The sequence below is a fragment of the Sylvia atricapilla genome, chromosome 13 (assembly GCF_009819655.1).
Source record: "Sylvia atricapilla isolate bSylAtr1 chromosome 13, bSylAtr1.pri, whole genome shotgun sequence".
NCBI lineage: Eukaryota > Metazoa > Chordata > Aves > Passeriformes > Sylviidae > Sylvia > Sylvia atricapilla.
Window position 1 is genome coordinate 17,368,599 of NC_089152.1, and position 15,670 is coordinate 17,384,268.

The 15,670-nt window shown below is 46.1% G+C and overlaps 2 protein-coding genes across 4 annotated transcripts in view; both read left to right on the forward strand.

Annotated features, from left to right (window-relative positions):
- PCLAF (PCNA clamp associated factor) overlaps positions 1-8,321 on the forward strand; it is a 73,911-nt gene extending 65,590 nt beyond the window's left edge. Inside the window, exon 5 of the transcript XR_010744646.1 lies at positions 8,300-8,321. The gene's annotated coding sequence lies outside the window, so the exon portion shown is untranslated. The remainder of the gene's footprint in view (positions 1-8,299) is intronic.
- The window catches only part of CSNK1G1 (casein kinase 1 gamma 1), a 104,910-nt gene that overhangs the window by 56,863 nt on the left and 32,377 nt on the right, over positions 1-15,670 (forward strand). For all 3 annotated transcript variants that reach the window (XM_066328619.1, XM_066328620.1, XM_066328621.1), the window contains one exon: positions 15,229-15,380. In XM_066328619.1, the coding sequence (XP_066184716.1) occupies positions 15,229-15,380 (152 nt within the window). The remainder of the gene's footprint in view (positions 1-15,228; positions 15,381-15,670) is intronic.

A 15,670-nucleotide genomic window follows, 5' to 3' on the forward strand; every position in this document is an offset into this window, starting at 1 on the left:
ATCATCAAAAACTAGTGAAAACAGTATTTTTTTCCTTTTTCTAAACTATTCAGTCAATGTTTTGCATTTCCCTTGGTGCAGCTGGACAGAGTTGTAAATAGCCCAGTAATTCAAAAGCTAAATCCTGAGATGAGCTTCCATGTGAGATGTTTCCACATGAACAGTGGATGTGATAACTGCCTCTTCCTTTAGCAGTGATTCTGTGGCTCCCTGTGCCACGTGCTCCATCAGCTTTGATGTTCCAAGACTTTCTGACAGGCACCAAAGTTGCATCTGTTCCCTCCCAGCAGCACCAGTTTCTGTGCCTGCCACATGGCTCGGATGAGCATCCCTAGTCAGCTTGGATTAGCAAAGGAGCAGACTGGATTTCATGTGTCTCAGACATCTTAAGATGCTTCACACTAGATTAAGTGATGGAGCAGGGAGAAGTTTGTCAGAGGGATATAAACTATAGGAATGTGGCTTTTCCTGGTGCTTCCCAGAACAGCTCAGTGCTGGTGGATGGATGCAGTAGATTCAGAGAAAGTCCTGAGTGAGGAGTAACCAACTAACAGATGTCTCTGATGTGCTGCTTTGGATATTTGATGCTGTCTCTGATGTTTTAGTGCCTCCTTGTTCTAGGGAAACTAACAGTCCCTTCTTCTAACTAGAGGAATGTTTGTGCAGAGAAACAGATTTGCATGATTATTCCTTGAACTTTTCTCCCCACAGAAGTCGATCAAGGCCCTGCTGCACAGTGACCATCTGCTAGCTGCTTCTTTCTCACTGTGGAATTAAATATTTAATAACTTAAAATAGTGTCTGAGCACTTTATCTTCATGTGAGCAGCAAAACAAAACAGCAAAGCACGGGCACGGAGTCAGAGACCTGATGGCCGGTCCATAGGGTGTCTCAGGAAAGGACATCTTTCCTTTAGGAAATGTAATTCATTTAGGTTTTAGGTAGTCTGGGATGTGATCCATTTGCTCACCAAGATAATTGAAGTAGTTTTAATAATCTCTGTGCAAACTAGTTGCATTGTTTTCATCACTCCTCTAATGCCGGTGTTGCACTGAACTGTTTAATGATTGGGTTTTGTCCTAAAAACCACATGAGCTTGCACCAGCACCCTGATTGGAGCTGTCCTGGGCTGAGCTATCCCCAGGATCTCGCTTTACTGGTGGTGGCACAGTCAGTCCTGATGGCAGCACTTGCCTGAGCATGAGCATGAGTAGCACAGTCCAAGTGTGATAGTTATTCCCCAAATGTAGGCTCTTGCTTTGTGACCCTCCTTGAGGACTGGCTGTTCCAGGTGTTCCTTCCTCCCCAAAGCTGGGTCCTTGGCTCCTGGGCTTCTCCATGCTCTGATGCTTCGTACAGAGGCTTGAGTCTGCTGCTTCCATGGGGACAAGAGGACCTCCCCCTCCAAACTGACCAGATGCTCTTGCATCTCTAAGTGCTGCCAAAAGCAGTTCACGTCTCTAACATGTTTCTGGCATTGGATAAGTCACTTGAGCATGTCATTTGTCCCCTGTACTTGAAGTTTGTGGGATAAACTGAGTTATTCATCATCCATGGTCAAATGGATGGCCCTGGCTCCTGGAATGGCTCAACTTCCTGGGCAGTTACCAAAGGACAAAGCTTTGGCTTTGCTTGAACTGCCCCCTGCACAGCCAGAGGGATCCCAGGACCCTCCTGCTGGCTTGGGATCAGTACAAGCAGCTGCTCTTCCCATGGCATGCAGGAGTCCTGCAGCAGCTTGGTCCTGCTGGTGGCACACCAGGGTCTCAGTGATTCCATTGGCTCTGTCCTGTGGGCTCTGTTTGCTTGTGGATAACAGGAATGGTCTTCTTGTTCTGAGGCTGATTCCAGATTAGAAGAATCTAATCTCCTATTCAGGAGCTTGCTGGAACAAGTCCAGAGAAGGGTACAGAAATATTTCAGGGGCTGGAACCTCTCTGCTTTGGAGCCAGGTTGGGAGACCTGGAGGTGTTCACCTGGAGGAGAGAAGGCTCCAGGGACACCTTAAAGCCCCTTCCAGTGCCTAAAGGGGCTCCAGGAGAGCTGGAGAGGATTTGTTACAGAGGCCTGGAGTGCCAGGGCAAGGGGGAATGGCTTCCCACTGCCGGAGAGCAGGGGTAGATGGGATATTGGGAAGGAATTGTTCCCTGTGACGGTGGTGAGGCCCTGGCACAGGTTGTTCCATCCCTGGAAGTGTGCAAGGGCAGGTTGGGTGTGGCTTGGAGCAACCTGGTCTAGTGAAAGGTGTCCCTGCCCATGCAGGAGGTGAAATGACATGGGCTTTATGGTCCCTTCCAACCCAAACCATTCTGGGATTTATTACCACATTTCAAGGCACCTTTGGCATCTCTTCCTGTGGAGGCCATATGTAATGCCTTCCCTGTAAGCATCACCTTTGGAAGGTAAAATGGAGCGCTGTGTGCTTCCGGGTTTCTTTCAGCTGCATGGCACCAAAGCTCAAGTTTCCACATAGTGACAGCTTCTGCCTGTGCTCATCGTGTGCAGAAGTCATGCATTTTTGATTCAGTAGTAGTTTATTTTTATATCAGCTGGCAGATGAGTCACACCTTCCCCCACCCTTCACAGTCCCACCTTGGCACGTGTGATTCATTCGGACACGTGGCACTGCGCATTGAGCTCTGTGCCACGGCTCTGTAGCCAGTGGCCGTTCCCAGCACGGGCAGGTGACACTGGCAGGTGGATGTTGGACGTCATGAGCAGCGTTGTGGGGAGCAGAAGAAGAGTCTGATACGCTGGAGAATCCCAGGAAACCGAGATCTCTGCTATCCCCAGCCCACACAGCGGATGAGTCACAGTGTAGGAGCAGAATGTTCTGAGTCAGGGAGGGGTATGTCAGTACATATAGAATATTGACGGATTCTGTGGTTTTGTTTTAATTCCTGCTCTGTAAACAAGTTCACCTCTAATGAAGTATGGAGTCTGTGTGTTTACTTTGGGACCTCTCTGTGTTGCACAACTCGCCAGAGCGAAGCAGTCTGTTTACTTGTCAGGAGGTAGGACTGAGGGAAATGAAGGTGGTATAAATAACCAAGCCTTTGCATAGTCTAGTCAATATTTGCATATATATTCCTCAGTGTGGCTGAGCTGTCTGCTATCCATGCTGCCTATGGAGTTCTCCTGTCGGGATTGCCTGCGCTGAGCACCTTTTTCTGTGTTGCTCTTGCTTTACCCACACACACTTTGTATGTATCACTGTGCTTTATGAAGAAATTCTTTCCGTGCCAGTTGCACAATGCTGTTATTCACATGGCAATTATGGGTCATTTTGGTAAAGCTTGTTATAGGATGGATGTAAACAAGTCGCCTCGGTGGAGCTGCCAACAACAGGATTTTACAGGGAGGTCGTTGTGCACAGCACTCCTCCCCAAGGGAGCAGGAGTAACTCCAGGCCATGTGTGAGGGAGGGTTAGTGCAAGAGGTCCCCACCCTGGTTTAATTAAGAAGTGTGAACATACCCATTAACACTGGCCAAGGTCACTTTAATCTTCAGAATTCCCACTCCTATTTGCCACCTGGATGGAAACATTGCTGTGGCTGGGAGCTGAGCCAAGTCACCCCTCAGCAGGGAGCTGGTTTGTGGGGGGATGGAGATGCTGGGTGGGGATGATCATCAAATCCTAGAGTGGTTTGGGTTGGAAGGGGCCTTAAAGCTCATCTTGTGGCCGTATGGGCAGGGACACCTTCCACTAGACCAGCTTGCTCAGAACTCTGTCCAAACTGGCCTTGAACACTTCCAAGGATTGCCCTTCTGCACCCCAAAGTGAGTTTGGACTTGTGTGGAGCAATGCCTGGCTGTCACCTGAGGTATTTTTTGTCCTGCTTATTGTATGGACGGGTTTGTTCATACCTGTCACACTGCAACACTCTGGATGAGCACTGCAGCCTCTCCTTTGAAATACTGGAAATATTTTAGATTGCTAGCGTTCAATGACTGTAAGCATTTAGTAAGTGACTCATCTGTGCAAGGTGATACAAAACTGACATATCTTTATAAGAAAAGCAGCTTTGGGACACAGCTCACGTCAGTCATTCTCTACCTCAGATGCCTTCAAGAGACCCAAAGGTTTTAAGATGTTGGGTTCATTTTCTACCACTGAGGAAAAACGTTTGCATTCTCAAATCCTGCATGGAAGTGTGCCTTTGGCTATAGGTGGGAGATGTTCAGCAATGGACATGCAGTTTTATTCTACTGAACATGGGGTTTTTTAGGCAAAAAGTGGAGATCCTCACGCTGAGTTGCATATTAAGGAATGGTGATCAGCAGCTTCATTGTGAAGTCAGGGTAGTCCAAGGAGCTTGAACTTGAGGGATCCTGAAGCTTTTGAATTGCAGAATGAAATGTAGTATATTACTGTAAAGTGCTAGTTAGACCCTGCTGCTTTCAGAGCTGGCTTGCTGTTGATCTCCAGAGACTTATGTTTCACTATTTAAAACTACTTGGCTTTTTTTTTCACATGGCCATTCCCTTGTTAGGAAGGGCTTTCTGAATGTGCACATTTCAGCATCTCAGCATCAGAAGTTTTGACTTCCTTGGGCTAAATTTAGGTTTTGTCAATTGGAAGTTATCAGATGCTTTTAGAGTGAGGCCATTAATATTTGAATATGAGATTAAGGCAGTTTCCTTTTTATATTCAGAAAAGTCTTCACGCATCTCATACTCTTCCAGTATTTGTGGCAGTAATCACAAATCAAATGCCAGCAACTCTAGGCAGCATGTGAAGGGGAACAGCAGGATGCTGGGAACCTGGAAAATGCTCTTTGTGGAGACACTTTTCCTTGAAGCCTGACATGACCATAAACCTGTAGCAGCTGGACTCATCCAGGTCCTCCCAGATGCCTCCCTGGGTTCTCCTCACAGTCAGTGATGTCCACTAAGAGCAGGTTGTGGGTTGTGGGATGTGCTGCTGCTCTGAGGATCCAGCAGGGCTCAAGGAGGACAGACATTTAATCATTAAGGTCTGTGCTGCTTCTGGTACCTTCTAGCAAACCCTGAGCTGAAATATGTCTTGCTGGCTATCAGCCCAGGCTGTGCTTGGAAACTGGAGTGCTTCAGCCATCCGAGTGGGGAGGTAAAGACCACAGAGCCACAGACTGTTCTGGGCTGGGAGGGGCCTTAATGGTCATCCCACTCCATTCCCTGCCATGGGCAGGGACAGCTTCCACTATCCCAGGCTGCTCCAAGCCCTGTCCAACCTGACACTTCCAGAAAATTTCCAGAGATGAGGAGTCCACATGATATGTGATGTTTGAAGATAAACTTTGGAACTGATATATACATTGAGTGAAAAACCCAGTTTGGCAATGAGGGCCAGGATAATTACTGATAATTAGGAGCTGGTTGGCTGTTCTGCTTGTCTCCCTTTCCTATCCCTTTTATGAACATTCTTCTAGCCATGGTGATGCTGCACTTGAAAATAATTGAAATCTAAAGCTATAAAATTAGTTTTCAGGGAGGCCGCTGTTTCAGGTGTTGAGCACTGCCTTGATACAAAGAAAGCTCTTTCCTCTTTGGAAGGTGGGTGCCAGATTTAGTGGGATGCCTTCCAATGCAGTAGAGGCATCGTACACACACTGGAGATTTCTAAGGTGAAACACTGAGCTGTGCCAGGGAAGTCCTGTTATGGAGGGCTGCCCACCTCCCAGATAGGCTCTCCAATGGGTTTGGAATTTGTGTTTTGGAGCTATGCCCTGCCTGCTATTGAAAAAACTCTCATTGCTAAAAGATGAGGCACAAGCTCTGCCTGAGTATGTGACGGGTCAGGCTGGAGATCTGAAGTTCTGTAATAATTTTTCTGTCTGAAAGTTGCAATTTTCCTTTTAGAATTCCATTCCTACCCGCTCCTACTTGGCTCTCTTAAGGTGAAACAGAGATGGTATCTGGAGGTGGGATCTGATATAGCACCTCTGAACTTCTGTTTGGCAGCAGGTTCTCCTGTGATAAGAGGGAGTGGGAAGTTTTCCCTCAGGCTGAAGGACCATGTGGGTAACACTTTCCTACTCGTGTAAAATCCCTTTTCCCCTCCAGTCCTACAGTAGTGATGGGACGGATGGATGCCAATCTATTGGCTTGTTGTGGACAGTTTACATGCATTTGATTGTTTCTGGTTCAATGCTGCTGCAGGGGCAAACCTGCAAAAATCCACCCTCCCAGTGGGACCAGTATGAGTACTGGGGTCCGAATTGCACCCACAGCTTTGCAGGCAGATCCCAGCACAGCTCTGGGATGACACATAGGGCTGTGCTGCCAGAAGTGGCACTGGATTATCCCACCACAGTCTGGTGGGAATCTGGCCTTCAGCTGCCTGAGCAAGGCCAAGCATCATCTACTTCCTGAGCATCCAAAGCTATGTGTTTGATACCACTGTCTGCTTTATCCAGCTGGATCTGACCCACTGATCTGCCATCCCAGTTAAAAATGGTGTTGGATCCACAACAAATCCTGCCTATTACATGCCAGTTTTGCCTTTGTTGCTGTGCTGCCCTGGTGAGAGTGTCTGTGGCCACTGCTCAGTGCTGTGGCTGCAGCTGGGCCACAGCTCAGGCTGTCAGACCAGACCCTCCCTGCATTGTCCTGGTCGTGTCACCCCGGTGTGCAGCTGGAGAGGAAGCAGGGAAAAGCACTGCCTCCAGCCAACAGCCTCCTATGGAGCTGAGCTGAGAAGAACAGGGACCACTTGGGACTTGGTGTGATCAAACTGAAATGGTTCTCTGGGCAGCAGAGGAGCAATTCAGCACAAGCAATTTGTTTTTGCTGCTTTCGTGGCATTTTTCATCTGCACAGAAGTAGTCTCTTCCCTGGCACCACTTCTGGCGTTAAATTTGGGTGCTGCTGACCAACCAAGAACTCTTACTGTTGATTTTTTTCTTAAGATTATACCTCTAATGTCATTAACACACATCATTTCATGTGCATAACATGTTCCTGAGGGGCAGTTCTGATCTCTGCTCCCTGTGACCAGGAACACCATCTGAGGGAATATTTGGTGCTGTGTTAGGGAGGTTTAGGTTGGATACTGGGAAAAGGTTCTTCCCCCAGAGGTTGGTGGGGCACTGAACAGGCTCCCCGGGAATGGTCACGGTCCCAAGGCTGCCACAGCTCAGGGGGTGTTTGGACAATGCTCTCAGGCACAGGGTGGGACTGCTGGAGTGTCTCTGCAGGGGCAGAAGTTGGACTTGTTGGTCCGTGTAAGTCCCTTCCAGTGCAGGATATTTCATGATTCTATGAACTTGTTCTCAAAAAAAAAAAAAGAAAATTACCTCGGGCCCCATGATTTCTTCTCAACTTCTCTGTTACCTGGGCCAAATGGAATGGCCCAAACCTGCCATTTAACTCCCTCTCAGCAGGTAGGGCAAAGGAAAACTGATCAGGAACAATTTCCAATTTCTCTTTGGATTTTTTGGAGTGGGGAGTGAGAGGGAGGTAAACTTGTTTCTTTATTGGTTTCTTTCTTTCTTTTTGGTTGGGTTTTTGTTACTGTTCTTCAGCAGCAGAACACAGGGATGTGCTCTGGCAGAGCTCACAGGGCTATGTGACCTGCAGGGGAGCAGAATCAAAGAATAGTTTAAGTTGGAAAAGAAGCCCTCTAAAGTCATCAAGTCCAACCATACCTGAGTGCTGGCAAGGCCACCATGACCCTCTGTCCCCAGCTGCCACATCCACATGGCTTATTAAATCCCTCCAGGAATGCTGAGTGGCTCCACCACTGCCCTGAGCAGCTGTTCCAATGGTTTTCTTTCATCTTTGTCCTTGTATTGCAGGTGTGTGGGAAAAGGCTGTAAGGATAGAACTTAAGCTAGAACTTTCTTGGGTGGTTTAAAATAACTCTTCTTAAATTATTTACTGGTTTTAGCCTTCTCTTAAGATGTTTTTCTGTGTTCCAGCTGCCATCATCACTGGAGCAAGATGTTGTGTTGGATATAAAATCCAACAGTAATGTGGAGATTTCCATACAGTAGTTTCCTCCAAGCCCTAGAAATGTGAATTTTGTCTTTTGAAACTTGCCAAAAAAGCGATTTATTGTGCTTTGCTTTATTCTTTCATGTCTGTCAAGAATTGAAACAATTTCATTTGACTAATTTAGTTGTTAGAGCTAAAAAAACTGCCTGTGAATGGATGTTTCTGGGTAAATTTCCCAGATTTTGAAATTTTTCCGGCATTTGACCTCAGCCCTCAGATAGGACTGATTCTCCTCCCAATATTTTTTTTTTATCTTTATGGATACAAATATGTCTCCTTGGTACCCCCTCTTCAAGTGCTTCTTGCTTCGTGGATGTGAAGAGTTGTTTAATAAACTGAAGCCATGATGTCAGGAAACCACCTTGTACCACTCAAGGAAGATGAAATGCCACCCTGTTCTAATAACACAGCGATCCTGAGATTTGTTTTTCTGCAGTTGAAGTAAAAATCAAGTTGTTTGGATTTTCACCAGCAGCAAGAACAAATATGTTCTTCCTTCTGTCCTTCCCTGCTCTGTTTTTCTGCTGTTCCTTTTCCCATACCTTTCCTTTTTTGTTGATTGAAGTACTACCAAAATGAAACAAAACACAGCAGGGATTAAATGTATCCTGAAATAAGCTGGAGTGAGGGTAGAGCCTTGGAGTCCACATGGGACTCTTTGGAGATGACAGTAGCTCTGTCTCTTCACAGCTCATACACAACCGTTGCCTAGTGCCATCTCTTCCCCTGAAAAGCTCAGCTTTCTCTGCCATCATCAGGGGAGAAGGTGTTGATCTTCCTGTGGTTTTGCCATCCCTGGAAGTGTTCAATGCCAGGTTGGATGGGTCTTGGAGCAACCTGGTCTAATGGAAGGTGTCCCTGCCCATGCCAGCTTTGAGGTCTCTTCCAGCTTCTGTTGTTCTCCTTCAAGTTATTTCCTCTTGGGTTCAGAGAGTGTTTGAGGTGCACCTTTTCCATATCCAAGGCCAGGAGTAGGGCCTTACTCTGCCTCTCCTCCTCACCCACCAGTGGGCTAAAGCAGAAAGTCATGCTGCAGGAATTCCTGCTAGGCAGTGGTGCAAAAGCATTCAGCATTTGCTAGGAGAAATGATTTATTGCCCCGACAAAGCAGAGAAAAGATGCTGTGAAAAGCTGGCAGCAGAGCCAAGTGTCTGGCAGCAGCTGGGGCAAACGGAGCAGGAGGATGTTCTGGGACAGATGTGCAAGGGGCTCTGGACAGGTCTGGCTGCTCTTCACCCTGTTGAGGTGAGTGGGAAAGAACTAAAGGTAAACTGTGGGCTCCCAAGTCGCAGTATCAGAGCTCAATAGAACAGGGAAATTATTCAGGAGCTTTACAGGCTGGAAGCACTCACAGCACGGTGGTCATCTCTGTGGATCACTGTCAGAGCTGCCACAGTGCCGGCCGTCCTCCAGCTCCTCCAACCCCACTTCTCCATGTGGTTGTTTCTCTGTGTGGTTGTGGCATCACATCACTAATTTTAGGTTCTTTCCCTAATCTTATGCCAGTTCAAGGTTTGTGAAGCCTAGGAGTGGTTGGTGAGATTGTGGCAGACAGTTTCCACCATCTCTTTTTCCACCTGCGGATGAGCTGGTGCTGGAGTCACAAGCTACATTTTCTGCTTGTTTTCTTTCACATCTCATCTGCAGTTTCTCAAACAAGAGAAAACACACTCGATCACCCAAAATCTCTGTCTTTCCCTAAGCTCCTCCAGGTAAGATTAAAGGTGAAGGGCCGTATTATAAAGCTTTTGCAGCTGTACTTTGAAGGAAGATATCTCTGAAAGGCATCCAGTCAAATATATGAAAGGTCCTTAGGACTAGGTTATTCCCAGTAACAAGCCCGATCTCTACTTTTCTCCCGTCTTCCTAATTTTGAAGCAGATTATTCCAAAATCTGAAGGGCAGGATGAGTCTTTTTACTTCCAGCTCACAGAAATAACCTGTTAACTAACGTGCTCGGGTAGATTTACACGGGATGTGTTTGAAGAGGTTAAAAGCTGAGATCTTGGCCGAGTCGATGTTGATCACAAATCTTCTCTTTCAGCCAGGATTTTATTCCGATTTGAAAATTAAGAGAAGGGTAGATCCTCATTAGTGTAATCAGCTTAAATGGGTTGACTACTCTAAAGCAATTTGTTTAATTTGTTTGGAACATGTTTAATTTCAGCTATAGATATGCAGCCCTCTCACAGTTGCTATTTATGGTGTTCATCGTGTAATTTTGTGTTCTGTGAAAAATTTTTGTAAAAATAAACTTTCTGCTCTGAATGAGAATTTGGTGACAATCTACAGCCCATTCATCAGAGCCTCTTGAAAACCACACAGAACTTTGTGTACGCTGATGCTTCTGGTGATTGTCTGCATCTCTTTCAGTGAGGAGTTCTTGCTGCTCACACAGAGCATGGATTTGCCCTTTGCTGGGCCTTGGATTGCTCCCCCCTCCCTCTGTCTTTGGGTGTGGAATTTGGGGTTCTTCCAGAGTATCTCCTCTCTGCAACAGAGCTCAGTGGCAAAACCTGCATAAAGAGAGGATCTGAATTCTTCTTTAATTCTTGAAATTGAAGACTTCATCTTCTTTATTTGGCTACGCCTCATTGAAGGGCAGTGGAAAACAACTTCCCATGGGAGCATAAACCATGGGTGGGTCAGAAACTACCGATATTGATCACAGGCTGTGGATGTTTCCTGGTGATCTCCTGTACGAAAGGACTTGTCCTTCTATTGATGTAGATGCCATGTGCAGCTTCCTGCACTTGCTCCCTCGTTCCTCCTTGGGTGTGTTTTACTTACTGTGGATGAGGTTTAATCATAGCCCCTCATGGTGCTCACACGAAGTCTCAGGATAGGTGCTCTTCCAGAGCAGGTGGGTTCTGCTTCCTGTGCCTTCCATGCAGGGCAGGTGCTGCAGACTCTGATTTCCCTTAGGCATGACCTTAGATTGGCCTCTCTACCCATCACTGTTTCATAACCAGTCCTGGAAATGGCTTTGGAATGTCTGTGTGCCTGAACTAATGTGGTTTTTTGGAGTATGTTGGATGTCTGAGGAGTTCTGTGGCCATTAGTCATGCTGTAAAAATGTATGGTAGCAAGATAACTTTACTCTAATAATCCAGTACACTTGATCACGTGATGGAAGTTTCTGAAAGGTGTTGTTCCAGGTGTTAATCCAGCTCACATGAAACTCTGGAAGAGCAGTGATCCTGCTCCTTGTTAGTGTTCCCGTTCTTGTGTTCAAGCTCAAGCCAAGTGTTTTTTGGGTTGATCCAACAGCCACAGAGCATGAGGAAGGATGGGAAAGTCCCTTTTGGTGGCAGCCCAGGAGCAGTGAGAGCTCAGCATCCCCAGGAAGCCAAGGCCAGTCTCAGGAGTGTGGGGGAATCAAAGTCTTGAGTTTTTGGCTTTGATGTCTGCGTTTGCTCTCATTCCAGCAGTGATGCTTTAATCTACAAAATGCTTTGCTAGGTTTTCGCTGTGCTCAGCTTGAATTTCTTCCAAGACATCACTCTGCTGAAATAGCAGAATTTGCCTGTGGATTCCAGTACAGCAATCAGTCTGTGTTTATTGGGGTGATAAACTTCCTGTGAGAGTGAGGGTGGAGTGGGGCCTTTTCCATGTAGCTGAGCCAAATCACTCAGCAGCGACACCAAAGCCGTTAAGCAAATTGAGATGATTTCTGCTTGCAGCAGTCTCTGCTATAATAAACTGGTTTTCCTCCAAAGGAGAGAACCTGCACATATCATGCCTGTGTTTTCTTCCCTTAGTGTATTGCTGTTGTTTGATACCATGGAAAAATTCCTAGTTCTGATGTGATTTCATGCATTAATTGCATTAAACAGATCATGGTTTGTACTTCAAATGTTGAATTGTACTTTTGAATCCTCAGTATGAGACTCTGCTCTGCTGGTGGCTTTTCATCCCACAGTCTCTGAATTCACCTACAGCATGACGTCGTGGCTTTGTGTGTGACCTTTCCATTCCTCTCCCAATGTGATTACTCTCCATTAAAAACCTCAACTCCAACTGCACAGAAATAAAAAAAGTCCTTTTTCCTCCATCAATCTCTTTAGTTGGCAACATCCTTAATATTTACGGATCTGCTGGTAATATTTATGGAGTTCCTGTGGTTCACTGTGACAATGGACTCAGCACCAGGACACAATTTTTGCTGAAATAGAGCCAAGCTATGTCATAAATTATGCAGATGGGCTGTGACAAAACCAAATTTTATGCAGATTTTCTTAGGCTGACCCTTTTTACTGTTCAGAATGGCTCTGGAGCTGCCTGTATCTCAAGTTTCATCCAATCTTATCTGCCAACACACCCTTTAATGTGTACATCAAGTTAATCTTTTGAGCTTTTCCTCTTTCCAAAAAGCTGGTGAATGTTGAGTTGAGTTTGAGTGAACTGAGGATGTGTTGTGCTGAGTCCCTCCCGACTTTATTTCTGTAACTGGTGTGGATCTGAGGATCCTTGGCTTGGGCTGGGAGCTCCACAGGGCTCATCAGCAATGCTCCTTTGATCCAAGACACAGCGGTGCAGCCTGGCTCTGGAATTCAGAGAGATGTTACAGCAGCTTTATCCTGGCAGAGGCAAGAAGGAAGTCCTTGACTGCAGAGCTGGCAGTCAGGGAAGACCCTCAGGGAAAAATCATTCCCTAAAATATGCCTGAAGCCAATGATGTCTTCTGTATTCTGACATTTAGGATGCTTTTTTTATGTTCTTCACTAAGGCCTCACCTTGTCAGAGCTCCCACAGAAAGCAGGGCCTTCCTAAGGGTTTAAGACAAAGAGGATCCTTCAAGCTCTTGGCTGTAAGCTCTGAGTAGGTAAAGCTGAAGGAATTGGGATCCCAGAGAGCACTAAGTAGTGTTGCTTCCTTCTCTACATGAAATCCCCACCTTTTGGGTCTTGCTGCAGTCTGTCTTCCTGGTTCTTATGCCCAGTAGGAAATTCATTTTGATTGCAATGCTTGCTCCCTACAGAATGAAGCTGTAAATGTTCTCATCTTCCACGGGTCTGGGAACAGGATCCTTCACCTTCCTTAAGAGCCTTTCTGCAATTTTATTCTCCTGCATACCTTAGTTAGCAGAGTCCTAATCCTAATTCTTTCCTCAGTTCCACTATTTGAGACTTGTAGGAATTGCAGTAGAGGTACTTATTGTCTGTCTGTATCTAGAATCGATAATGGGCTCAGGTTTAAACTTCGCATAAAATATCCTGTTACTCTCTTATTCTCCATTATTATTCTATTATTCTCTAAGAAATAGAGATGCTGATCTTGGTGTTAGAGGTGACTTTGTAGGTAAGTCCTCCTCAGACTTTACTGAAAAGCCAGTGGCTCACACTGAGTCACTTCAAGAGCTGTTGCAATTATTCCAGCCTTCAGCACTAAGCTGATGACATTAAATTGCCATTTATGTTGATTTGGGGATATTTGAAACCATCTTGGAGCTGCCTGGATCATATCCCATCATTGTTTGGCATTCTGAATTGCTTCTGCATCAAACAATCCTGTCTTGCTAGAGGATTTAATGAGTGTTACTGCTTCCTAAAGCATGGAGCTCTGTTAGGAGCAGCAGCCTCCCAAACCCAGGTTGGGTCAATGTTTTCCATGGGACAGAAAACACTGGTTAGACAGGGAATTCCTGCAATACTCTGTAATATCCCGTTAATGCATCCTGATGACAGATTCCCTGAGTGTGTGAATTAATGAGATTAAAACCCTCCTCGGGTAATCTTTGTCAAACTGGGTTTTGTTCTTTTGGAGCAGTACTTGGGAGCACAAGTTCTGGGATCTTGCACAAGCTTTAGTGATCTCAGTGCTGCATTTTTTACATTTTTGGCAGGTTGCAGAGTTCCAAGTGCCATAAGGGTGGATTAAGGGGGCTCCCCTAAATCCGGAGTAGGACATGCACTTGTTGTGTTGCTTACAGGCTCCAGCTTGAAATGTTTCACTGCCTGAGCACCTCCTAGAGCCGACACCAAACTGCACCTGATTAGTCGGGTGTTTTGCTATATCTGACACTGATCACTTATGCAAATCCAGGTGTGTGCCTGCACTGGTTTAAAACATGCAATAAAATTAATAATCACGGTGCTTTCAGGTCCCATGCACTATAATTTTTGGATCTCTGTGGGAGAAAAGGCTGCACATAGAGCAGTGCTCCCTGTGCTCAGCCTTTACACTGAATAGCAGGACACCGTGTCTTTGGGCATTCAAGCAAATATTTTTGTTTTGACGTAAGACAAAGCCCTATATTTCAAAACAAAACCTTTCTGTTGTGTTTTAGAGCTCCTTATGAGGTGTTGACTGGAAATGCATAGATATTTAAACATGTTACCCAGCTTGGCGCTGACACTGGGACGCCGAGTGCTGGTGCAGGTGCTGATTAACAAAATGAGCAGTTGGGCCTGCACTAAATTCCTCCTGTATGGGCTGCTGTGGTTTCCTTTTTGACTCAAAGGTAATTCCAGGAGTGCTATGCAGCTCTGTGAGTCTTCCAACATTAAGGCTGGTTTTTTTCCCTTTCAGAAAGCTGATCCACCCAAAAATCCCCTGCCAGCTGAGTATCAACACTGTACTCCCACAGAGCAGTCTGTTGGGTGGGAAGATGGGCTCTGGCTCCTACCAGTTTGGTGTTGATAGTTGTATGTGTGCATATATGCTAATGACCATGATCACCTGTTTTTGTGTGGTGATTGGTCAAAATTTAAAACATTTCCCTATTTTAAAGGAAAAGGCTTTTTTTTCCCTTTTACTGAACATAAATTTTGTGCAAGGTTGTGCTGAAAAACAAGGGCTAGGTGTTATCTCTGGTGACAAAGCAGCCCTTTTTTAGCCATGCTTCATTTTCTCTAAGGACTGTCATCTTCCTAATTGCTCCAACAAGTGCCAGCCCACAACTGGAGCTATTCTCTGCCTGGAGTTTAGTGGGACATAGGGAACTCCATGTCTTGTTCCCAAAATCCAAGCCTTTAAGCTGCCAAAGCTCAATACTTTCAGGTGGTTGTGTTAATTGCTCTGAAATCCATTTGTCTGTCCAAGGGTGTAGCTGAGCAGAGCCTGCACTGGTTTGGCCTTTGGTTCAGTCACAGTTTGTGCTGGAACTTATCTCCTTGCTGGGCAGCATCAGAGAGAATACAGTACAAGAAGTGACAATAAAACTCTGCCTAACGAAGGGTGTGCATGCAAGGGAAAGAGAATTAACTTTGTCCCATTGACTGATTCCAGTTCTTTTCCTGTTCTTCCAGCTGAAGGGCTCCCCCAGGTGTATTACTTTGGACCGTGTGGAAAATACAACGCCATGGTATTGGAGCTGCTTGGTCCGAGCTTGGAAGATCTGTTTGACCTCTGTGACAGGACGTTCACTCTGAAGACGGTGTTAATGATCGCCATTCAGCTGGTGAGTGATGGGCAGGGCCCTGCCCTGCGGCTCTCCTTGGCTGTCCATCCATCCTGGGGTCAGCACAGTGCGAGGTTCAGGGCTGAGAGAATCTTCTTCCATCATAGAATCACCGGGTGGTTTGAGTTGGAAGGAACGTTTAAAGATCTAATCCCACCCTCCTTGCACTGGGCAGAGACACCTTCCACTAGACCAGGGTGTTCCAAACGTGTCCAACCTGGCCTTGAACATGTCCAGGTGTGGGGCAACCACAACTTCTCTGGGAAACGTGTGCCTTCACGTGCTTCCCA